Source organism: Mirounga angustirostris, unplaced genomic scaffold (assembly GCF_029215605.1).
Source record: "Mirounga angustirostris isolate CCGP_5_RB_7025 unplaced genomic scaffold, mMirAng1.0.hap1 SCAF_14, whole genome shotgun sequence".
Taxonomy (NCBI): domain Eukaryota; kingdom Metazoa; phylum Chordata; class Mammalia; order Carnivora; family Phocidae; genus Mirounga; species Mirounga angustirostris.
The window spans coordinates 85512047-85536273 of record NW_026991722.1 but is presented as its reverse complement, the minus strand read 5'-3'; the positions used below and the strand labels follow the sequence as shown (position 1 = coordinate 85536273).

The window sequence follows — 24227 nt, the reverse complement described above, 5'->3', positions numbered from 1 at the left end:
GCATTTCGAAGTGCAGCCCAGCCTGGCCCAAACTGGAGCTCCTTGGCACAAGAGTGTCTGAAATTTCCTTCACCGTTTTGTTTTTTTTTTTAAACGAGTTTAAGGAATGAGAAATGGCCACAGGCCATGGTTTCAATTTAAACAGCTTTAAGTGAAAAGAGGAAATTTTTGCTTGCTTCAGACATAGCTGGATCCAGGGGCTCACGTGATGTCCTCCCATGTGCCTGGCACTCAGTTCTCTATCTTTCTTCTTCCCTCAGGGTGTTGATCTCTCTAGAAGGCAGGAGGAATGGCCACAGGCAGCCCCAAGGCTTGCAATCCCAAAGGAAAAGGGCTGTTTCTCCTTATCTTTCTTTTTTTTTAAATACAGATTTATTTTTTTAAGACTTTATTTATTCATTTGAGAGAGAGAGAAAGTGAGAAAGCGATCACGAGCAGTGGGGAAGAGTTGAGGGAGAAGCAAACTCCCCGCTGAGCAGGGAGCCCGATGCAGGACTCGATCCCAGGACCCTGAGATCATGACCTGAGCCGAAGGCAGACGCTTAATCCACTGAGCCACCCAGACGCCCCTCTCCCTATCTTTCTATATCTCTCTATCTCTCTTCCTCCCCTTTTTTTTCCTCGCTGATATAGGAATCCAAAGTACGGTGTGGATTGGCTCTGCTTGAATCACATGGCCATCCCAGGACCAGTCACTGGGTCTGAGAGGATATGACCATGGTGTTAGGATTGGCTCAGCCTGGTCCAGGCTCTCCACCCTGTGAGGAAGGTGGTAGATTGTGATAAACAGCCTGGAGGTATCTCGTGGGGTAGGGGAAGCATGGTTCCATCAAGGAAAGAATGCTGGTGGTCAAAAACAAAACACCCACTGTTCTTAGAAAGGAAGATACCTTCCTGAGATAACTAATTTAGAAGTTTTTAATATGCTTTTCACTTTCCTTCCCTGAGGGCAGCTTTTGATCTGTACAGCCCTGAGCATCCGTTAGTCTGGGGGAGATTAGAATTTATTTCACAAAACAAAAGGAGAAAGATCGAGGTGATGTCCAGACTTTGGCATTCAAAATTAGATGATGCCCCAGACGACAGCCAGAGAGGCTCTCCAGGTTCCTCATCTTTCAGTTTATTGATAATTGTGTCAGACAACTGAGAACATAGCTTTCCCATGAGGTAGACAGTCTGTTCCCTCTACCTAGAACCACCGGACCAACTCTGGGTTTAGAGAGGAGATGAGGTACATAAGCAGAAGAAAGGTCAGCCCATTTCCTGACTTCGAGGTTATGGGGAGAAGGGGCAGCCGAATGGACGAATCCTGCTCCCATGATGCTTCTCTGCCACAGGCATTGATGACTACTATTTCGGAGCCCTTGCTGTCTCCCAGGCACTGCACTATGCAAGAGCTCACTCATTTTTTTAATATCCCTATGAAGTAAACACTTGTATCAGTCAGGACTCTTGATTGCTGGCAAGTTCTATCAGCTCGAATGTGTTTAAAGCAAACAGGGGAAGGTATTAGATGACATATCTAGGACAGCGTGGTGATTAATTTCATGTGCCAACCTGACTCGGTCATGGGGTGTCCAGAGATTTGTTCAAACATTATTCTGAGTGCGTCTACGAGCGAGGATTCACATCTGAATCCGTAGATTGAGTGAAGCTGATGCACTCCCTATTGGAGGGGGAAGCCTTCCCTAATCACTCGAAAGCCTGAATAGCACAAAAAGGCTGACCCTCTCTGAGTGAGAGGGAACTCCTCCTTGACTGATTGCCATGAGCTGGGACATCAGTCTTCTGCCTTTGGACTTGAACTGAAACCCTGGCTCTTCTTGGTTCTCAGACCCGCTGGCTTTTGGACTGGAACTTACACTATCAGCTCTTCTGGTCTCCCTGACTACAGAACTTGAGATTTCTTAGCCTCTATAACTATATGAGACTTATAATTTCATTCCACGTCTATAGCTATCGATCAATAGATTGATATATCAGAGCCAATATGGTGTGTGTGTGCGTGTGTGTGTCTGTGTATGCAACACACACACATCCTATGGGTTCTGTTTCTCTAGAGAACTCTAATACAGACATCCAGGACAGATTCTGTGTTGGCTTCAGGTATGGCTGGATCCAGGCGCTTTAACAATGTCACGAGGCTCTGTCATCACTTGCCAGATCTTAGACAGGATTTCTTCCCATGGTATGCATGCTAGTGGACACCAGCAATCCTGGCTCATGTTTTCTAAACTTCACACTTTAAGAAAGAAAGAACATCTCTCTACATTCATCTGATTGGCCTCACTTGGGTCAAGTGTTTTTTCTGAGCCAATCACTGTGGCCGAGTGGATGTGCTATGTCAGGGCACCAGGATCGACAGCACACATAGAGTAGGGGAGGAGTCCTACAAAGCAAAGTTGGCCAGGCTCCCACTACAGATCAGGTGGGCACTGTTATTATGTCCTTTTGTGAGATGAGGAAACTGGGTCAGAGTATTTACGGGAATGGCCACTCACAGGCCTCAGAGCGTAATTGCTAGATTCAAATCCAGGTGTGTCCATGGGCTCTAACCACTATTCCACCCTGCCCCTCGCCCCTTAGTCCTCATCATAAAGCCAAAGTCCTCTGGCACTCCAATTGTTGGTCTTCATATACAGAGTTTTAAGTGCCCTTGGCACAAAGTCGGGGTGTAGGAAGCGTGAGTGAGCCCTTCCCGTGCCCCTGGACAGAGCCCTCAGTGCCTTGTCATACGCAGCTCGTTTCAGTATACCCCATCAGATCTTTGTCTAGATTCTTCTCCCCAGCTCAGTAACAAGGAGGGACCAAGGGACAAGCTGAGTCTGCCGGGGGTTGGCATCTGTCCGCACACATCCGTTCCCATCCACTGATGCATTTTCATTCCATTCGAGAACTGCCTATTTTGGGCAGCTCAAGAACAGGTGTTTCTTAACGACCACAGTTTACCACGGGTATTTTTAGTCTCCTCATCTTGGTAAATTGCTGGGATTTTGTTGGTTCTCGGCAGAACAGACAAAACATCTGTCCAAGCCTCATATGAGATGCCAGCAGTGGGTGAGCATAATGATTAGGCATTAGTGATCTGTTGTCGCATATCCAATTGCCCCAGAACTTGGCAGCTTAAGACGATAAACATTGACTGTCTCGCAGTGTCAGCAGGTCCGGAATGCAGGAGCACCTGAGCTGGCTGGTTCTAGCTCGGGGTCTCTCAATGCACTTGCCAACAGGAGGTTAGCAGGCTGAAGTCATCTGAGGGTTTGACCGGGGCTGGGGGACCTGCTTCCACAAGGCTCCTGCACACTGCTGGCCACAGTCCCCAGTTCCTCACCGCGTGGGTCCCTCCTAAGGCTGCTGGAGTGTCCTGACAACATGGTGGCTGGCTTCCCCAGAGTGGTGATAATCAGGAGGGCAAGGAGGGAGTCCCGGGGTCCTATCCTTGGAAGTGACCCCCCCCCGCCCCCATCACTTCCATCCTGTTCTGCTCATTAGAAGGGAGTCAAGAAGCCCAGCCCACACTGGAGGGTTCCACCTTTTCAAAGGAGGATCAAAGAACGTGTGGACATATTTTTCATCTGTGTAGGCACTCTTACAGAGCATGAGGGCTCTATAAGAGCCCCAGCTCTTTCCCCTGCCTGGATTCCCACTCTTCCCAAGTGACCTTGCAGTTCCTTCTGCTAAAGGATGCAGTATGATCCCCCCCACCCTCACCCCCCCGCTGCCCCTGATGCGGAGCTCGGTCCTTTAGCTTGCTGAGTTCAATAGGATGATGTGGGAGCGACATGTTCTGGTTCCCAGGCTAGGTCCCGAGAAGCTTGGACTGTTTCTGGTTGCCTTCTTGCATTCCTGCCGTTGCTGGGAGAGGAACACAATCCCGCCAGCCCACTGACCCCAGGAGCGCCCGAGAGAGATGCAGGGAACAGAACATAGCTGCCCCACGGAGCCCAGCCTGGCTCAGCCAACACACAGCCGACTCGTGAGCTAGATAAACACTTCTCGTTCTGTGGTACTGAGATTGTTTCAATAAGGCCCCGCCTTATTGAAATGTTATTTTTCTTTCCATAAAGTGACACCCTTTCCCAAGGAAGTGATACAATTTTGCACAATCTATAGCTGTCTGTGCTTGTGTTTTGGGTTCCTTCTGCAGTAAGTGGACCACCACTGGGGTCTCTTCCCCTGGTGAGAGTCCCCTGCAGTGCTTCTTGATGAGGACCTTGGTCTTGAACCCCGGGGCAGGCTGTAGGCACGGCAGGAGGTGGCGGGGGAGAAGCAAGGCGGCGAGGTCATCACCGTGCTGGGCTTTGCATCGATTGGAAATGCAGCTCGAGGGGTCCCCGCAGAGGAGTGGAGAGCACGTGGAGTTCTGCTCTACGATGACTTTGCTGGAACAGAGGGCTCGTGGCAGATACCAGCATTTTCATGACAAACACGGTTGTCCTGTTGCGGCCAAATCTGGGAAGAAGGCGGTCTGCCCCATCCTACGGCACCAAGATTTTGGGGTCATTTGTGGGCAGTATGTAAGGCTTGGGGGTCAGCCAGTCCTGAGTCCCAGTGTCAGCTCTACCACTCACCAGGCTTGTGGCCGGGGCAAATCACTTCACTTCTCTGAGCCTCAGTGATCTCATCTGTAAAATGGGATGATGATACCACCTCTCTCGGAGGTTTTGTGATGATTAAGATCATGCCAAAAAGTGCTTAACAGCGTGTCTAGCACCATGACTGTTACCAACAAAATACTCTGGGCCTATTGTCTCAACACGGATGTGCAGTCAAGGGTATGATTTGATCCTTGAGCTCAAGCATCTTCTATAGCTCCCTAGTTCCAAGTTCCCAACTGATCTCAAGGCTTCTTTCCTCCTCCTCCCGTGCTCACTGGCCACTCACCCTCACTCTCTTACCCAACAGCCAGGACAAATGCCTCATGCCCGTCTTGGACCCAGAGCTCCAGCCATGCACATTCGGTGAGCTTCTCTCCACACCAGACCCCCTCTTTGTGCTGGCTCAGCTCCTCTGGGACAGTTGCAACAGTCCTTAAACCCCCTGTGTCTAGAGTCAAGCACATCAGGTGGGCTCTGAAGTCTGGCTTTACCCCTTTCCAGCTGGGCGAACTTGGGAAGTGACTAGACTTCTCTGTGCTTCTGCTGCCTCGTTTGCAAACTGAGGCTCAGAGAAGTGAAGTGATTTGCCCCGGCCACAAGCCTGGTGAGTGGTAGAGCTGACACTGGGACTCAGGACTGGCTGACCCCCAAGCCTTACATACATGTATCAGGGCACTGCCCACAAATGACCCCAAAATCTCGGATCAGGTAGCAGTGGGAACTGACCTTATCAGGGAACTGTGGGGATTTGATTCTAGCACGCAGGTAAAGTCATATCCCTACACCTGGCATGTTGAAAGTGCAAATAATAGTTAATAGCTCATATTCCTCCCCATAAAAATAGGTTCCCCAGCTGTGTTTGAAGGGGCTGGACTTGCCCTGTAGTGTCTTAGGGTGCTGACATTGGGAGCAGACGTTAAAGGGATCCCATGGGAGGGGGAATAAGGTGGAGAACCCCCATTTCCACTCCAACACTCTCTTATCTGCTTTGCATATTGGAGTGCCTTCTGCTAGATTATCCAGAAAACAGTTGCTTTGTTTTTAAAAAAAATTGGAAACCATTGGATCAGATCGTCTTGCTGGGCCTTTAGGGCTTTATGTTTGGGTATTTCATGGCAGGGGACCGATGCAGGGCTGAGCAGCAGGAACGAGGGGCCGCCCCGACATGCTGCCATGCAGCCCCCCAGTGACTTCAAGGGGCCAAGACAAAGTCACTCTCGGGCTCCAGACACGGCCCAGTGCCCGCTCCGCTCTGCCACCCCCAGCACACCCCCTTGCTAATGGTTCTCCTCCTCCCCAGACCTCGCCATGCTCTGTTTCCTTTTGTATATTTTAAATCCTGCTTCTTGGCTCCCAGCCCCAGAGCCCTGGAGGAAAACAATGCTGGGGGGTGGGGGGGAGAATGCCTTTAAATGTAAAGATACAATGCAAACCAAGTCAACTCTGTGAGCTGAAAGCCCAGCAGTGGGCATCAGCCCAGGGGGCAGCGGTTTGGGGGTGGGCCCTCTATCCCCCCCTTCCTTTTTGATCTTTTATTAAGAGCTTGTTTTGATTCTGTGGTTGCTATGTTACGGGCAGCATTTGGTGGCTGTTTCTGAGAGGCCACGTGGAAGACTATTTGTATCAGTCCAACCCTGGAGGCAAGAACTTAGAGGGTGGCCGAGCTTCAGGTTGGGGAGGGCGTGGGGGTATAGAGCGGTCTTCAGGAGGAAACCGGCTGGCCATGGAATTCTGTGACAACCACCACAGGGACCCAACCCAGGGACGTGGCCCAGAGAGAGTGCACCGACCCCAACATGCTGCGTGATCTGCAGAAAGTCGCTCCACCTCTCTGAGTCCCAGTCTCCTGATCTGTCCAAGAAGAACAACATACGCCCAAACGGAAGTGAGGAGGGACAAATGAAATCTTGTCTAACACACGGCACCCATCATCTCCTGAAATCTTTCCAACGCCCCATGTTGCAGATGTGGAAGGGAAGACCCAAAGAAGCGCCGAGACTTGTCCAAAGCCACACAGCCCGGGACAGGAGGCTGTTCCATAATCGCCTCCACACCTTCTCTGATGCTCAGTTTTAACGGCGTAACGATTATAGGAAGCACGTGCATAGCTGGGCTCTGTCCTACAGTAACATTATCAATCCTTCCCACAGCCCTGTAAGGCAGGAATTGCTCTTCTCATTTCTAGGAGTGAGAAAATTAGGGTTGCTTGGGCACCCCACCCTGTTACCCAGCCCAGAGGTTAGAGAGCTGGGATTTGAGTCCAATAAGCCCCTTTCCAGTGTTCTCGCCACAGCGGCAGCCCTGGGGCCGCTCAAGGAGAAGTTAGAGAAAGTATTCCGCAAACACACGGGGGTTCACCGCGGTGTGGTTTATAGTAACACGCACGGGAAGCAACATGAATGCATTATGTGTATACTGTAAAGCACTCCACACCAGTTACTATGAAGGGTCTAAATCTACTACATGTTACAACATGATGGATATAAACATATAGTAAGAGTTGTAAAAAAATGAACCAGGAAAAAAAGATAACGCGGGGGTACATTAAGGCAGGGAGGGAAGGGAATGGTTGGGGGGAGGTGTGCAGCACTGTATCTGTAACATTTTCCTTCTCATGAGAGAAACGTCTGAAAAAAGAAAGGAACAGATGTGCTTTGAGACGTAGAAAGGACTGGATCGCATGGAGCTCCAGTAGACCGCAAAGCTTCCAAGGGCCCCTTCCGAGGAGTGGGTGCACGGGAGAAGTCCCACCCCAACCCTCAGCGCACCCCCACCCAAGAGTACAAGCTGTTGGCCTCCTTCATTTAAAGAAAACAGCTTCTGCCTCTCTGCACGTTCCCCAACTCCACACACTAGCCAGAGGGAGTGTTCTCCAGTGCCAATCAGATGGTGTCACTCCCTTGCTCAGAACCCTCCCATGGCTCCCCAGTGCCCTCAGGATCAAGCCCCAACTTCTTTCTGCGGTCACCATGTACCTGCATACTCCCGGCGTGGCTACCTGGCCAGCCTGACCTCCCGCTGCTCTTCCTCCTGAGCCCCACGGACGCCCCAGTTCATGCCCGCAAAACCACCTACATTTCCCTTCCACTATTAAAGTTTTTCTCACCTGGATCATTTGCACTCATGACCCCCTTGTCCTGGAAAGCCCTCCCCACCTCCCCACTAGCCTTGTCTCTGTGACGCCCAAAGCCAGACTCCTTACCCAGGTGCACAAGGCTGCCGGGGGCGGGGGGGAGCCTAAAGCCCTGTGCCAAAAAATTGGGGGATGGGCCCTTCCCCACTTCCCCTCCCTAACTTCCTGAAGTCTGTCTGCTGGTTAACAGTTTGCATGTAAAACTGAGGGTAAAAGTTAGCTCTTTTCACTAAAAACTAAATGCATGCCCCCCCCAAACCGTTGAATAAAACAAAAAGACAAACTGACACTGTCCTCTTGTTTAGCCCACAGGTGTCCCTCTGGCTGAGCAGAGGGGCACCTGCCCAGGAGCACAGCCCTCCCTGCCCACCCCTCCGCCTCCCCTCTCTCCAAGGCTTCAAGCCCAAAGACCACAGGCAGCAAATGCACCCCAAAGTCCCTTCCATTGCCTCTTTCCAGAACTAAGGGAAGGAAGCAAGAAAGTCGGGCTGCTCGTGTGTGTGCGTACACATGGGTACAGAGAGACAAAAAATGTAAAGCCCCTTTCCTACTTGTGACTCCATAGCCTCTAGAGTTGCTATATATAAAATCTGTAAAAAAATATATATATATGTAATATATATGTACATATTAAATGTGTGTGTGTTAGAAACCCACGTTTTGCTGTTTGCCCAATACCAAAGCCTCTGCCTCCCGGGCTCAGTTTCCCATCGTGAGATGAGAGGCTTGACCCCCTCCAGCTCTGGAAGCTTATCTGAGTCTGTCTCATGCAAGAGGCAAAGGCAAATGCCCATTCTGTAGTCGGTCCTAACTGTTCCCCTCCCTGTCTGCAATCCTGCCTGCAACCCCCCCAACCACCACCCTCTTTAAAAATATATGTCCCCCCAGGATGCGTCTCCCTCATCCCCTAGAGCAGCTGTTCACTTCTCACCCTGCAGTGATTTTGCCCCCAGGAGATATTTGGCAAAGGCTGGAGACCTGGTTGGTGGTCACAAGTTGGGGCTGCTACCGACATCTAGCGGACAGAGGCCAGGGATGCTGCTGAACCTTCTGCCAGGCACAGAACGGCCCCCCGGGGCATATGGGGAGCACTGAGGCTAAGCAGCCCTGCCCTGGAGCGAAGGCATTTATTGGACACTGTTCTTTTTTTTTTTTTTTTAAAGATTTTATTTATTTGTTTGACAGAGAAAGAGACACAGCGAGAGAGGGAACACAAGCAGGGGGAGTGGGAGAGGGGGAAGCAGACTCCCCGCCGAGCAGGGAGCCCGATGCAGGGCTCGATCCCAGGACCCTGGGATCATGACCTGAGCCGAAGGCAGACGCTTAACGACTGAGCCACCCAGGCGCCCCTGGACACTGTTCTTTACACTCTCTAGACTGAAACAACTGGAGCCTCCTGGTAGCCCTGAGGTAGGAGGAGCATTGAAAATTTAAAAGAGAGAAGTTAGGTTACTTTTACAGCAACAAGGCACCCAGCTCTGAGCCCATGCTTCTGAGGCACAAATAAGCCTCATGCACCCTGTTTTCAGATGAGAACACTGAGGCTCAGTTGCTTAAGGCACACAGCTATGAGGAGTCAAGAGTCAGTCACATCTCACCACACGACAGATCCTGGGGTCTGTGCTTCGGAAGGGACTACTGGGAGATCGGCACCGACTCAAGGAGGAGGAAGCATTTCCGAAGGAGCCTGAACAACGAGTTGACTTCAGAAGATGGGGGTGGGGTGGGCACATGTCAAGAAAGCAAGACAAGTTTTTTCTCCTGGTGCCTGATTTTCATTGGACTGACAGTCTGAATTTTCCATGGCCTGCCTGGACATGACTGATTCTAAGGAGACTGTCCTATTGGTTGGTCCCTGATCTCGGGGTTTGACCATTCATTCATCCATTCATCCTATAAATACCTATCAGCCTCAAGCATGCATGTACCAGGCTTTTGGATATATGGAATGCCAAATTAGACCTGGCTCTTGCCCGCACAGAGACTTGAGTCAAGGAGGGGATGGAGATGAATCAAGGAATCAGACAAAGAAATATAAGACAGCACGTGGGATTAGGCCTTCAGGAGACAGGTGAGCAGAGCAGAAAAGTGGGTGTCATCAGAGGAATAGCCTGGCCAGTAAAGCCAGGGAAGACACTGAGCTGAGGTTTGAAGACCGTGTAGGGGCTCATTAGGCCAACTGGGGACACCCTGTGGCTGCAGGGCTCATGATGGGTCCAAAGGACAGAAAGAACTAGTATATTTATGGAGGAGGAGGCTGCTGACATGAGGCGGGCATTAGTCCTTGAAGGTGTTGTGAGTCAGGGAGCAGGGTCTTCATCCTGAGGGCAATGGGGAGCCATGACAGGTTTAAGGAGGAGGGTGTCAAGATCAGAGTTGCATTTGGAGAAGATCCTTCTGACGGCTGTGTGGAGCATAGACTGTAGTGCATGGAGGGAGCGCGGGGAGACCTTTGAGAAGGCTCTTGGGATTGTGTGGACAAGGGAGGATACCGACCTGGGTCCGGGCATGGCTGACAAGTAGGTGGATTTAACAGAAATTCAGAAGGTCGAAAGGGTGATGGAAATTCGGAAGACCAACACAGGGAAATCACACACCCTGCCCCTTCTAGGCATTGCCTTCCGGACAGTGTGGCCGAAGCTTCCTGATACCAAGTCCATCACCACTGAACTACCTCCTTATGATGGGAGCAAACACTTGGTTTTAAGAATATGTTGCCATGCCAGCGATGGCCTGGCTTCCAGCCTGCACACCCCACAGAGCCCATGTCAGCAGCCCCAGGACGCGGGGACCAGCCAGCCAGCCAGCATCAAAGACCCAAGGGAGGAGGGGCAAGGAAAGGACTATTCTTAGAGCTGGGGTCAGGGTGCCCTGTCCATCAGCATCTCTAGTACTGGAAGCTCCAAAGGGCAATCCCCTTACCTTCCAGAGAGGCTGATGACTGAGGGTTAGAGAGAGCCCTGGGTTTAAACTCTGGCTTTCTCACTTCTTGCCAGTGTGGCCTCCTGCAAGTCACAGCCCCCTCTCTGAGCCTCAGTGCTCATCTGCAAAATGGGAAGAACCCACAGGCTGTTGCAGGTCAGAGAGTGAGTAAATCAGCCAGCGATCCCTGAATGCCACCATGAACCGGTCGTGGTACCAGTGACACTGAGTCATGTCTTAGAGCTTCCATTCTACTGGAAAACCTGCATTACGTAAGTAATTACCTAGCTACCCAACTAACCACTGAGCTACCATCGTGATGAGTGTGAGGTGGGCATTTGTGGGTGGACTTGGGGGGGAAGAGAGGAGCTCGGAAGAAGAAATATGTAAGTTGGGAACCCTGCATTTGCCCCTGCGTTCATGTAGACAGTCATTTATGGTCGGGCTACCCCACACCGGGCACGGAGGAAACTGGAATCGGGCCACCCTGGTCCGGCTCCCCTCTGTGCAGATCGGAGATCCAGTACATAGAGCACTTTCGGCAGGTCAGTGTTTCCTCCCTATTGCACAGGCTGCATGAGCATTTGAGGACTAACCTGGAGGAGCAGGGGATCAGGGAAAGCTTCTCCGAGGGAAGCAGGAGGGGCACCACGCTTGAGTGCAGCCAATGCACTGACTGGTGGGGGTGGGAGCTGTGTGGGTGCGCTGGTGGGGGCAGCGTGGAGATGTGAGCAGGACTCCCTTCCTTGTCCTCATGAAGTCTCCAGTCCAGTTGGGAAGCAGGGCCAAACACATTGTGAATAATTACAATTGCATCTGTCATGAAGGTGAGGGGCTCATGGGAGGGCCTGATGAGCGGACCATTATATGAAGATGGAACAAGCCAGTGATAATCATGAATATAAAGTACCTACTCGGGGTGCCTGGCTGGCTTAGTCAGAAGAGCATGCGACTCATGATCTTGGGGTCATGAGTTCGAACCCCATGTTGGGTGTAAAGATTACTAAAAATAATAATAATAATAATTAACGTTTAAAAAAATAAAGCACCTGCTAATGTCTGAGGGGGAAAAAAGGATTTGACCAATATTTGGATTGATATTTTGGACCCACACTTCTGACTTCTGTCTTGGAAATGGCAGTGTGGTCCACCTGGCTGGTCTTTTCCTCGTTCCTGGATTAATGTAGAGAAAGGAGATCCCAATCCACTCAAGTCTGTCTTCTTTTCTTTCTTTTTTTTTTTTAAGATTTATTTATTTATTTGACAGAGAGAGAGAGAGAGACAGTGAGAGAGGGAACACAAACAGGGGGAGTGGGACTGCCCAGCAGGGAGCCCGATGCGGGGCTCGATCCCAGGACCCCCGGGATCATGACCTGAGCCAAAGGCCGCTTAACCGTCTGAGCCACTCAGGCACCCCTAGTCTGTCTTCTTTAAAGGAAAAAGAAAAGTAACTTCCTGCAATAACAGGTTTAGTCATAAACTGTTCATGAACGTCATCTGCCTATTTTAAAGAAAGACGCGGAAAGGTAAACTCTTTGCAGAAATACAAAACCCTACAGCGGTGATTCTCATCTTGGCCTTGCATCAGTGAAACACAGATCCCAGGCCCACGGTGAGGACGTGAAGAGGTAAAGGGAAGGGGGAGGTGGGGAATGAAGAAAAGGTGGGCAAAGGGAATTCAGAGCAATAGGAGGAAAAGGGAGAGGAAGGACAAAGAAGAAGGCAGCAGAGGGAGAGGACAGGAGAGGAAGAGTGAGGCCCGGGAAGAGAACAGAGAAGCAGGAGGAAGAAGAAGGGAGTGAATGAGCAAATTGGTGAGTGAATGTGCTGAAGCCCTTCCGTCCTTGTGCCCCGGACGAACTCCTACTCGTCCTACAAAACCCAGCTTGAAGACCTTCTCCCAGGGGACTTCCCTGACCGCACCCACGATATCACAGCCTCCCCCTTAGCACTTGTCACACTGGGTTCATTTACTGACTCCCTGCGTGTGGCTGGCATTGCCCCAAAGACCACGCATGACATCTCACTGAATCCTCACTGCAGCCTTATGAGCCGGCGCTAGTGTTTCCCTCATCTCAGGGGAAACTGAGGCACAGAGCGTCTACTCTAAGCCATACGTCTGAGTGGCAGGATGCGGCTTTGCCATTTGCTTCCAGTGACAGTGGGAGAGACGGTGATTTGGAAGCACCTTCCTCATGCAAAGAATCGGCGCTGTTTGTTTCCCCTCCCAGCAAGCTTTGCGGAGGAGAGCTGCAGAAAGGAACAGGACTGTAAGACCTGTCGCTGCTCTGTCACTGTCCAGTGAGATCTCGCTCTGCGGAGCCTCCGTTTCCCCATTGTCCCGGGAGAGGCCCTGAGGCCCCGCCCAGCTCTGGCGGGCGCTGTGACTGACAGGGCTTGGCTCCAATCAGGGGCCGAACAGCTGACCGCCGGTCGAGGAGCCCTGAGGATGGCGCTCTGCTGACACCTGGTGGCTGGAGGCGGGATTGCGCCTAGGGGACGGCCCTGGGGGACCTGAGCGGAGGCAGAGGGGTCCACGCTTGGAGGTGTTGGCGGAGTGGGGAGAGGGACCCACAGAGCTCAGCCCCCGCTTGACAGAGAGAGGGGGCGAGGATGAAGGGGAGGGTTAGGAAAAGAAGCAGGAGATAGAAATAAACAGAGAGAAACAAAGAGAAAGAGGCAGTGATGGCAGCAAAGATAAAGATAGGTCCCGAGAGAGACAGAGAGAAAGATAGAGAGAGATAGAGGAAAATAGAGAGAGATAGAGAGAGACAGAGAAACACAAAGACAAATAGAAACCATCAAAGCAACATAGGAGGAGAGTGACCCCAACCGGCCATCCTGTCCAGCCTTGTTCTTTCACTGAGGAGGACGAGGGGCTCAGAGAGCGCCCCACTCATGGTCGTGTGGACCCCGGCTATCTGTTCCGCCTTGTCAAAGCCCATTCCCCATGTCTTCTTCCCCATGGTAGAGTGTGTTTTGTAAAGATGGCCACCGTAATAGATCTCCTCCCATACACTGACCTTCCTCTCTTTACTGGTGGGGACTTTGTCTCCTCCCCTCCAACCTGGGTCTACCTATGTGACCCCCCCTTCCAACAGAGTATGGAAGAAGTGATGCTGTATGACTTCTGAGGCTATGTCTTAATGCCATGAAGCTTCTACCTTCCTCTGGGGACACTTGCTTTTAGAACCCAGCTACCATGCTGTGGGGAAGCCAAGTGGAGTATCCACGTGTGTGTGTGGGGGGGTCCTGATCTGAGAGCCATAGTTGAGGTCCCAGCCAACAGCCAGCACCAACATCCAGCCATGGGACTCACCCCCGGGCTTTGAGCTACCCTAGATGACTCCATTTGGAGCAGAGATGAGCTGTCCCCACTGGGTCCTGCCCAAATGACACATGTGAGCAAAACAAATGATTGTTGTAGTTTTACCACTAAGTTTTGGGTAGGTTGGTATGTAGGAATAGATGAGTGGGAACCCTCTTGGTACCACCTACCACACACATCGTCATCAGCATGATCTTCATCATCACCACCACCATCATCATCATCATGCCATCTCTCAGGACCCTGTGCTTAGCCAACTTTCAAAGTTTCCATGCCCTGAAGTGCCCATTAGGCCTAAAACACTGGAACACACAACGCGCTTTCTTGCATCCCTAACTTTGCATATTCTGTTCCCTTTGCCAAGATTTTTCTCCCCAAGATTCGCCTGGAAAATGTCAACTCTTCTTTCAACACCCTCACTTCTTTGGGAGGTGTGATGCCCCAGGCAGTATCCCTGCCTTCTCTTGGTGTCCTTGGCCCCTTCCTCTTGCCATCACTGCATTAGTGTCCTAGGGATGATATCGCAAAGTGTCCCAAACAGAGTGGCTTAAACTGCAGGAATTTATTCTCTCACAACGCTGTGTGCTGGCAGTCCAAGGTCAAGGTGTCAGCAGGGTTGACTCTCCATGAGCATATATGCCAATCCAATATGAGACAGAGGTAGCATTGTTCTGCAGTGGGGGAAACGGACTTCTCAAGAAATGATTCCAGCACCACAGTGGCCCGAAGTGGAAAAAGGGAGATCCAGAAAGAACCTAGATCCCCGCCACGCGCTGTACACAAAAACCAGCTCCAGAAGGATTGAGAACTTACATGTGAGGAGCACAACTTGCGAACTTTCAGGAAAAAAAAAAATATTGGAGGATATATTTGTGACCTGGAGTTAGAAAGAATTTCTTAAAGAAGAGAGGGGAGGTGCAGACCATAAAGGAACAGATTGATGTTAGACGACATCAAAATTTAAAACCACTACATCAAAAGATACTGAATCCAAAGTGAAAAGAAGTTGCCATCTGGGAGTGGATATTTGTACTACAGATAACCAGCAAATGATGACCAGTCATCTAGAGAATGCCTGAGTTATCTCATTTCATCTCCACCAAAACCAGATTAGGGAGGTGCTATTTTTTCCCCAGGTACAAAGATGGGGGCTCTGAGATGCAAATTGACTTGTCTGAGGCCAGATCACTGGTCAGGGCTTTGGAACAGCCATTAGAATCCAGGCCGACTGTGATGCTAAGTGATCAAGCCCACCAAATGATGCACAGAGGGAGCAAGGAACACACAAAGGCAGAAACATGTGATTAGGACTTGTCTCTGGGACGGGCTGAAATTGCAGGGTTATTGGTTCCTCTGGCCGATCTAAGAAAACTGCCAGGCTCAAGGTGATTGCACACTAAGGTGGGAATGGCAGGCAGCAGATTTATTTTTAGGGGATGGAGCATCCTTCAGGTGCCCCCGCGAGTGGCGGTTCTCAACAACCATGGAAAAAGGAGCTAGGAGGTCAGCCAAGCCAGCCACTCATGGGGCAAAAGCAGTTGTAAGCCGGGCAAAGAAACAGAGGCTCAGAGAGGTTGGACATTATGCCCCAGGTCACACAGCCAAGTAGCTATAGAGTCTCCGTGAGGGCTCTGCTGACTTACCCCAGCCCAGACACTTTCTGGTTCTATTTCTCTCAGTCTCTCTCTCTCTCTCACATACAGACACACAAACACGCACGCACACACGCACGCACCCAACACCCACTCCAGTTCCCATTGGAGATAAAAAACAATGCAACACACAAATTGCAAGTCACACTTTATTCACTCGCCAGGAGGTCTGGGGGGGGATCCTGGGCAACAGACCAAGCCCCTGGGAAGGAGGAAAAGGGGGGCACTAGTTGGAGGGGTGGAAGGCGCCCCGTTGGTGCCACTGCATGTCGCGGATGCGGCGCACGGACTGCACCTGGGGTTGGGGAGCCCCAAAGTCCCCGCTGTCCTTGTAGTCTCCCTTCTCCAGCAGGTACTGCAGGCCACGATAGCCAGGGTACTGGTAGCCGACCCACCTGCAGGCCAGAGGTGAGGAGGGGATGTGGAGGACAGAGGAGAAGCAGACGAAGAGAGAGAGAGAGAGGAGAGCATCCTTAAGCCATTAGGAAGGGGGGAGTTCCCAATCATTTCTCACTTCCTGATTGTTGAGCAGGAACACCACCCTTCTGGCATCCAGTCTCTGCTTTCTTCCTTCTCTTGATGGGGAGCTCACTACCTACTAAGCAACTTTTGACTGAAGGCCTGATCCTGGGCTCAGAGGGAGGGGTGATCTCAAGCCCACTGAAGCCTAGAATAAGACAGGTCTCTTAACTGCCTCTCTCCAACTTCATCCCAACACCATGCCTGGCTGTAAGGCCAAAGGAGAATAGGCTAGGTCCTAGGAGCCCTCTGTAATCCCTTTGTCATGTGAAGTCATCACCATTTATGGAGGGGTCCTTCACTCTTTGGAGCACCTAATGAAAGTTACAGTTTCTTCCCCCCAAAATGTTACAAAGTCCTGGCCAACAAGGACCTGCCTGGCCAACACCTGTGTGCACCTGCAGGTCTACCTCTTGGTCTTGTGTCCTTATATCTCTGTGCACTAGCAGTCTGGAGTTTGTAGAGTCCCTCAGACTCACCAGGCTCCTCCAACCACAGGGCCTTTGCCCATGCTGTTCTCTGTCTAGAATGACCTTCCTTCCTCTCTTTACACTTGCACTTCCTACTCTTTCTTGGGATCTGAGTTCAAGAGTCCCTTCTTCAGGAAGGAAGTCCAGATTTATGGTGGATTCTTAAATTATTAACCATTGACCCCAACTAGGCTGTTAGCTCTACAGAGCAGAAGCCAGGTCTCTTTAATCTACCTTGACATACTGAGCACCGAACATGATGCCTGGCACATGGTGGTACTCAACACATTGAATAATGAATGAATAAATAAATGAAGAGGATCACGAACACAGAACTTTCACACTATTTTAGGAGCCCGATGAACCCCAGAAAGTCAGTACATGTTGGTAAACCAGCTCTCTGGAGGGAAAAGGGGTCTTGATTTGTAACATATTTCTGTGGTGTAAATACTTCCACTACGACCCATTTTCGAGCTACCGAGGATTCAACAGCCAGCTCACAAAAATTCTGAAAATTGAGGAATCGGCTCTTGCAAGTTGGTACAAGCTGGCTCCAGCTCACCACTGCCCGTGGCCCACCTGCGAACCCCCAGAGAATCGAAGTTTTGCACAAGGAGAAATTCCCATGGGGGATGGCCAGAGTCTATGTACCAAGGAAGTTTAATTCAATGGGAAATGACACATCCTGTTTCTAAACTCAGGGACTCATGCAGTAAAGAAGCAACGTGGGCTGGACTTCCTGCCACTCACAGCTCTGTTAAGACCGCTCAACTCATCTCTACCCTTCCGTTCCCCCTGCCTCTGCCTCATCTGCACCCCACTAACGTTCACAGTCCTGCTCCTGGGGACTGAGGTTAAGGTCACGCCTTCTCTCCCCCAGAGGTAGGGTATTGGCCAAAAGGCAGATCTGGATGGGGCCACTGGGGCTGAAAGCCACATACAAGCTCATGATTTCCATGCCCATTTCCCAAAGGGAAGACTGAGGTTGCAAGTACACGAGATCAGCTGGGTCCAGGACAGAGCGGGACTCAGGACCCCAGCGGTCTGGGCTCCTGGGGCAGGGGGAGTCGGGGCTGGGTCTCCACTCACGTGCCACTCTGTACCCGCACCGACGACACTTTCTCCTGGTAGCCGTGGGCATGGAAACTGGGCACATCATCGTCTATGATTTCCATCTTCTTCCCCGTGAAGTTGGGGTTTTCGTAGAGGATGATCTTGTGCTCTTGGCTGTCCTGTTGATAGGGAGTGGGGAAAGTGAGTGCGGGAGAGGAGGCCAGGGTGAGCCTTCCCACCCGTCCAGATGCCCCAGCATTGGGATCAGCACAATCCACCTATAGACTTCTTGCTCTGTAACCCTGCCACCCAAATGTCTCCAACAACAGCAGTTAAACACGAGCCATTTGTTGGGGTCCCACTGGGCTGTCTTCATGTGACACTTCAGAGTCTACACTTTAAGGCACATTCAATTCTGATATGTCATTTTCCCTCAGCTCCCTATAAAAAAAAACAAAAACAAAAACGAAAATGGCAGCCATGATCTACACGCTGGTAGGGGCCCCAAGCAGGCACTTGAGATATTTTGGCTTTCCTTCCTTGCCACACCTCTTCTCATCCTCCTGTTCCTGTGATATCTTTCTTAGTCATCCCCTTTAATCCTTTAAAGACTCCTATGCAATCTGGCAGATGAGAAAACCGAGGCTCAGAGAGGTAAAGCCGCCTGCCCAAGGTCACACAGTTGGGAGCGCCAGGGCCAATGTAGGAACCCAGGTCCATGGGATGCTAAGTCCAAAGTTCTCCAATCTTCCATCAAGCTCTGGGGAGAGCTGGCCTGCCTTGGGGAGGCTTGGGAGTGGACCTGAGCATTACCGGGCCCTGGGCCCTCCCTAAGAGTTCACGTTCTAGTAAAAGTCAGGATCAGAGAAGCACCAGAAGGCATGAGTTATGAACACGAGCTAACCCACCTTTTCCTCCACACCCAATCCCAGATTTTCTTTTCACAGTTAGGATGGCTACCATTCATCAAGCAATTGCTCCGTGATGGGTTCTAACCCCAGGAATCTCAGGGCAGTAGATCTGAATATCCCCATTTTACAGATGGGGAAACTGAGGCCCAGGGATGTGTACGACTTATGCTAGGTCACACAGCCAGGAAGTGTGCCCCGCCCGTCAGAAGTTCGCACACTGCCGGAGGTGAAGGCTCCATCCTGATCCCTAGAGCCCCGGCTCCAAGATGGCAAAGAGAGGAGACAGCAGGAAGCGGCAGGAGACTCACCACTTTGATGGGCCTCAGGGAGCTGAGGGAGTCCGTCCTCCGACTGCTGGTCCATGAGTCCCAGCGGGGGTACTCGCCCTTCTCGAACACAAACTGCTCACCCTTGCAGTTGGCTTGTTCATAGCCCACCCAGCTGCAGGGGAGACAGAGAGAGGGCAGGGCAGGTCAGCTCCGAAGCTTCTCCTGGCAGGACCCTGGCTAGTCGCTCGAGCCCCCGGGGCTCACACCTGCCCATCTCCCCCATCAAACTCCAGACACCTCCAAGTCATCCAGAACTCAATTGGGAACCATCAACAATCCTTAATAAAAATATCAATAGTTCTATTTCTAAAAAAAAAAAAAAAGAAAGCAGAGGGGGGTCAAGTCCATGTGAGAAATTCGTCCATCCAAATGTTAACATAAAAAGGCAACTGAGAATCAGATACAGTGTTTAAATGGCCAAAACGTCACTTGCCGGGGAAGACGTGCTCCCGGGCGCACCAGATGCCCAGAGCGTGTTGGATAACGGAGGTTGGACGGGGCCGTTCCTTCCACTGGGTTCTCCATACCCTCAGACTCTGACTCGAGTGACATCATTGCACTCTGCAGAATTCCCTGAGAACCTTGAGCTGTGGGGTGGGTCACCCGGGATCCCCAACCCCACCAGGATCCCTGACCTCTTGGGAGGGGGTCACGGGTGGCCACCCCTGATTCCTGAGGCTCTTACAGAGAGGAAGAGGTCAGGGAACCACAAGGACAGGCCCCTGCGGGCTGTGCTGAGCTATGTGCCATGAGCAGGGCAGAGTCATATCCTACCAGGTATGTCCCCTTCTCTTCGGGGTCAGGGACCCAAGGCTGCTGGCCCCCAAATGTGCCAGTGAATCTGCTGAGATCCAGTATGGCCAGGATTGGGGAAGGGGAGTGGGGAAGGACATCTGGCTTTAAACCTCACAAGAGAGGGAGGACACTCCCAGAGCCAGAGATTGGCAATTCTAGAAAAGTCCATGAGAGTCACTGTGTCATCTCCCTGCCTTGAGGAAGTGGCTGGCCTTGGGGTAAGGCTTTTTCCACAGAGGAGGAAAGCCAAGGCTCAGAAAGGGAAGTTGTTGGCCCAGCGTCACACAGCCTGAAAGTGGTGGAGCTTGGATTTGAACCCACCGGTATCTGACCCCAAAGCACAAATTCTCTCCAGAGGCTGTCAGCCACCAAATCGCACGTTCCAGGGTCACAAGGAGGGCAGATCCCCCAGCTCCACAGCCCAAGTGCTTCACCCTGGTGGCGCCCAACCACGTGAGCCCTCCCCTCCGCCTCCACCCTTCCCCACCGCCACCCCCCCACCCCCGGTACATACGGTCCAGCCTGCACCAGGACAGAGCCTGCCTTCTCCACGCCAGTTTCTTTCAGGTTAGGGCAGGGCCCGCTGAGCTCATGTGAGTGGCCCTGGAAATTCTCCTGCTCAAAGATGATGATCTGCAACAGGAGGAGAGGGTCGGACCCGTCATCGTGGGGAGGCGGGAAGCAGGGCACTGGGGGTGAGGAGGGGGCTCCGAGAGCCTCCGGGGATGCTGCCGGGCTCCTCCCTTGGGAGTCACCGACCCAACACGGAGTCAGACAGCCCTGGCTCTGCCAGTTACCAGCTGTGAGACCTTGAGCCAGAACTTCCCCTCACTGAGCCTCAGTTGCTTCACCTGTGAAATGGAAAATGACAGAACCTACCTCATGGGGTTGCTGGAAGGATTCAGAGAAGCATAACCGTTCGCACACAGTGTTTGCTCTGTGTGTGGGAGGCAGACTCCTGTGAATTAAGGGACGTCCTACAGAGCTTGGGTGCCTAAGTGGCAGAGCTGAGGTTGGAGTCCAAGTTTGTCTGATGCTGTTTCCACTGGGGCAGCACTTGGCAAACTCACATGCACACAAAGCCCCTGGGATCTTGGTGAGACATGGTTTCTGAGACAGCACATCGTGGGGTGCGGCCCCAGATGCAGCATTTCTAACGAGCTCGCAGGTGAGGTAGGGCTTCTCTTCTGCTAGAGCCAGCCCACCACCCTACACACCTAACCCCATTTCATCCCTGGCTCTGCGGGTCCCCCTCTGACCTCCCCTGGGATGCTTCTTAAAGGGGCTTCACTCCCTTTGCCTCACCTGGCGCTCTCAGCAGCCGAGGGAAGGGGGCCAGCGAGATCCCCATCAGGGAGTTTGAAGGGGTCCCCCAAGAGCACTAACTGGGAGACCCACTGCCACTTTCCCTGATTCTAGAGAACATTCGCGGGGGGACAGAGGTTTTGTGGCCACGCTTCCCCAGGGAGCTGCCCTGGGGGAAGAGGTGGGCCCCAGGAGGGACAGCTGCGCCATCCTCATGGTCAGCACTGGCTGGGTAGACACGACCCTCTCTCCCAGGCCTGGGATTAGGGAGATAAAGCCAGGACGGAGAGGCCCAACGGGGCTCTGAGACAAATTCCATGGGCTCAGTCCAGCCTTTGTGGTCACTCACTGAACCACAGGAGGGTCAGGAGCCACGGGCTCTGAAGTCACCCCGTCGCATCGGGCTGCGCAACCTTAGGAAGCAACCTGGTTGCTTCCGGCCTCAGCTAGCCCATCTGTAAAATGGGGGAATCATGCCTCTTTTGCAGGGTCCTGGGAAGACTCAAGAATAAGGATGTTAGGTGCTCGGTGCTGATTACCCCGGCCTGGGAGACAAGGGCTTGCAGCAGGGAGGAGGACAAGGAAGGTCAGCAACCTCACGCAAGGCCCAGAAGCTCAGGATTATTATTACTGCTATTGTTTCTTATCAACCCACGGAGGCTCACATTTTACACAATATCTAATCCTCTAAATGTGCGCTGCCCGATGCCCGGCCGTTAGCTACCTATGTCTGCGCGACGTGCTTGATCAGTCCAAATGCAGATGTTATCACGGACGCGACACATTGGATTTTGAAGACTCGGAATAGGAAGGGAAGAATCAAAAAATCGCTTTCTTATAATGATCTATTGATTCGACATGAGCTGTATCGGGTTTAATGAACTAGGATACGAGAGTTAATTTCTCCTGTGTCTTCTTTGTCCTTTGTTTATCGTGGCTGCTAGGACGGGTTAAATCGCATGCGTGGCTGGCTTTCTGTGTCTAGGGGACAGCGCAGCTCTGAACACGACACAGAGGCCTTCGTGCCGGTCCTCAGACTCACGCAGCTCGCTCCCACCTCCCACTTCCGGGCCTTTGCACTCGCTGCGCCCTCACCTGGAATGTTCTCCCCTACCCCCGCCTGACTCACATGTGACCCGGGTCTCCAAGCTAATGCCACCTCCCTCAGAGAGGCCTCCCTGATCACCTCTGCTAACACCACCTTGCCTCATTCATCCCGACTCTCTGCACCCCTTCCCCTGTTTCCTGTTTTCTGAAACACTTCCCACTCCTCGAAGTCCTAGATTTGTTTGCTTGCTGTCTGCCTTTCCTGTAGAAAGTAAGAATGGGGTCAGCGAGTGGGGGGCTGCATCGGCTCAAGCTTCCCCAGGCTGGGGGGGGCCCATGTCAGACCAAAGGGCAATGCCAGGCCAGGGCCCCTGAAGCAGAGGGCCACAGGAGGGAGCCAGGCAGAGGCGACCAGGTGGATGGTTGCTGGGAGAGGGTTGGTACAGATTGGGTAGGATGAGCCCCCGGCCATTGGGCTGGGATGCCCCCCCAGGATCCTAGGAAGGCAGGGAGGACAAGGAAGCAAAGCAGGCAATAATAACTGGTATTAGATGGACACACCACATGCCAGGCTGAGCTGATTTCCTTAGCCTCTTCACACCCACGCTGCGCCGCGAATCCAGTTCTCCCCATCTTACAAAGGAGGGAACTGAGGCTCAGAGAGGGCAAGTGACTGGTCTGGATCACACAGCAGGTGGGGAATCCCACCTCCCCTCCCGTTCACAAGCCCCCTCTCACACTGGACTTTGGGTCGGCCCCAGCTCTGGGGAGTCCCCCATGGGCATTGGGGTATGGGGTAAAGCAGAGACACCTAAGTCACCAGCGCTGGAGGCTGATGTCAGGAATCTTGGCGCTCTGGTCGTGGGTTGGGGAGGGGCCTTCAGAATCAGCACCCCCGGGGTACAAGTGGGGGAGACTGAAGCCCAGAGAGGGGGAGCTTCAGGAAGAATGATGACAACTCGACTTTCCAGAAGAGAAACAGAATCTGGGAGAGGTGCTCTGCTTGCCCCCCTGCCCTCTCCCACCATGGTACCCACCTTGGGGTTGAGGGGCTGTGGTTTGCCCGCTTGGGTCTGGTGGTCTGAGGCCATAGTGGGTGGTCCTGTGCAGGAATGACCTGGAAGAGATGTAGGGAGTGGCCTTGAGGACCTCTCTCGGGCCTCGGCTTTCCCACCTGGGGGCCTCGGGCCCTAGAGCCTGCTCTTGGTCTCCCTGGTCTCAGGTTGTCCCAGAGCAGCGGGGGTCATGAGCGGCAGTCTGAACTTCCATCCTTAGCTGCATTTCTTTGTGTCCAGGCCAGCTCCGGAGGGGAAAACGAGGTCCGCTAAGAAAGTGGTGATAAACTAGAGCTTCAGCCGGGTCCCGAGTGGGTTCCCATCACTCAGCTCCAGACAAGCGGAGCAGAATGCAGACCCATCGATATGCAGAAATGTCCTGGTCACGGTAGGCAGCAGCTGGGAGCATTTCTTAGCTGGCAAGAACATCAGAAAAGTCTGGAAAACTGGCACTGTCTTCTTTCCCGCACAAGGGGCAGTGAACCCAAGACTGCGTGTTCCCAGTGAAGACGGGAGACCTGAGCTCCTGTTCCAGAGAGAACGTCCAGCTTCCAGAAGCCCCTTCCATACTAGAGGCCGGGCCAGGACGTCCCTCAGAGAGAAGAAATTCGAATAAGCAGCTTGGGGACCAAACCCGCTCTGCTCTCCTATGTAACCAGCCTGTCACAGGGTCAGAGGCCCAGCGGCACAGCCCTGCTCATCGGCCTTCGCACGCTAAAGATTAAGCTCAGTTGGCTTAACTCGAGGGGTGCTGGCTCCACTGTCCATCAGCAATGCGGCCCTGGGCGGGTCATCCTCTCTGTGCCTCAGTTTCCCGTTCTGCCAAGTGGGGACAGTCATGGTACCCAACAATATCTATGAACAGGTGGTGATGATTTGAAGTCATGATGCGGGAAAAAGGTAAGCACTTGGCAGCGGCGTCTGTAAATGGCAGCCGCGATGGTATTATTAGGGTTATTGCCACCAACCTTCAGTGACCTTGAAATCCCCCATTGCTGGGAGCGCCAGAGAGCCCCGGCAGCTTCTTAGCCCCTGATGTTCCCCAACGCTGGACGTGTAGCAGGCGCCCGGGAATGGGGATATGGGGAGAGCTGGCTCACCAGCCTAGAA

The 24227-nt window shown here is 52.4% G+C and overlaps 1 protein-coding gene across 1 annotated transcript; it reads right to left on the bottom strand.

Annotated features, from left to right (window-relative positions):
• Positions 1-15768: 15768 nt before the first annotated feature.
• On the bottom strand, positions 15769-23298 carry CRYBB2 (crystallin beta B2). Its single transcript, XM_045887432.3, has 5 exons — positions 23100-23298; positions 20225-20343; positions 18895-19027; positions 17712-17854; positions 15769-16028 (listed from the first exon to the last, which is right to left on the bottom strand). The coding sequence occupies exons 1-5, from the start codon at positions 23151-23153 to the stop codon at positions 15860-15862; spliced, it is 618 nt and encodes a 205-aa protein (XP_045743388.1). The 5' UTR covers positions 23154-23298; the 3' UTR covers positions 15769-15859.
• Between the last annotated feature and the right edge of the window lie 929 nt (positions 23299-24227).

Bases quoted from the DNA above. Each gene is read 5' to 3' on its own strand.
- CRYBB2 (XM_045887432.3), bottom strand. From the start codon at position 23,153: ATGGCCTCAGACCACCAGACCCAAGCGGGCAAACCACAGCCCCTCAAC. The intron at 20,344-23,099 runs GTGGGTACCATG...CTCCTGTTGCAG, and splicing joins CACAGCCCCTCAACCCCAAG to ATCATCATCTTTGAGCAGGA. The intron at 16,029-17,711 runs GTGAGTGGAGAC...TCTGGCCTGCAG, and splicing joins GTGCGGGTACAGAGTGGCAC to GTGGGTCGGCTACCAGTACC.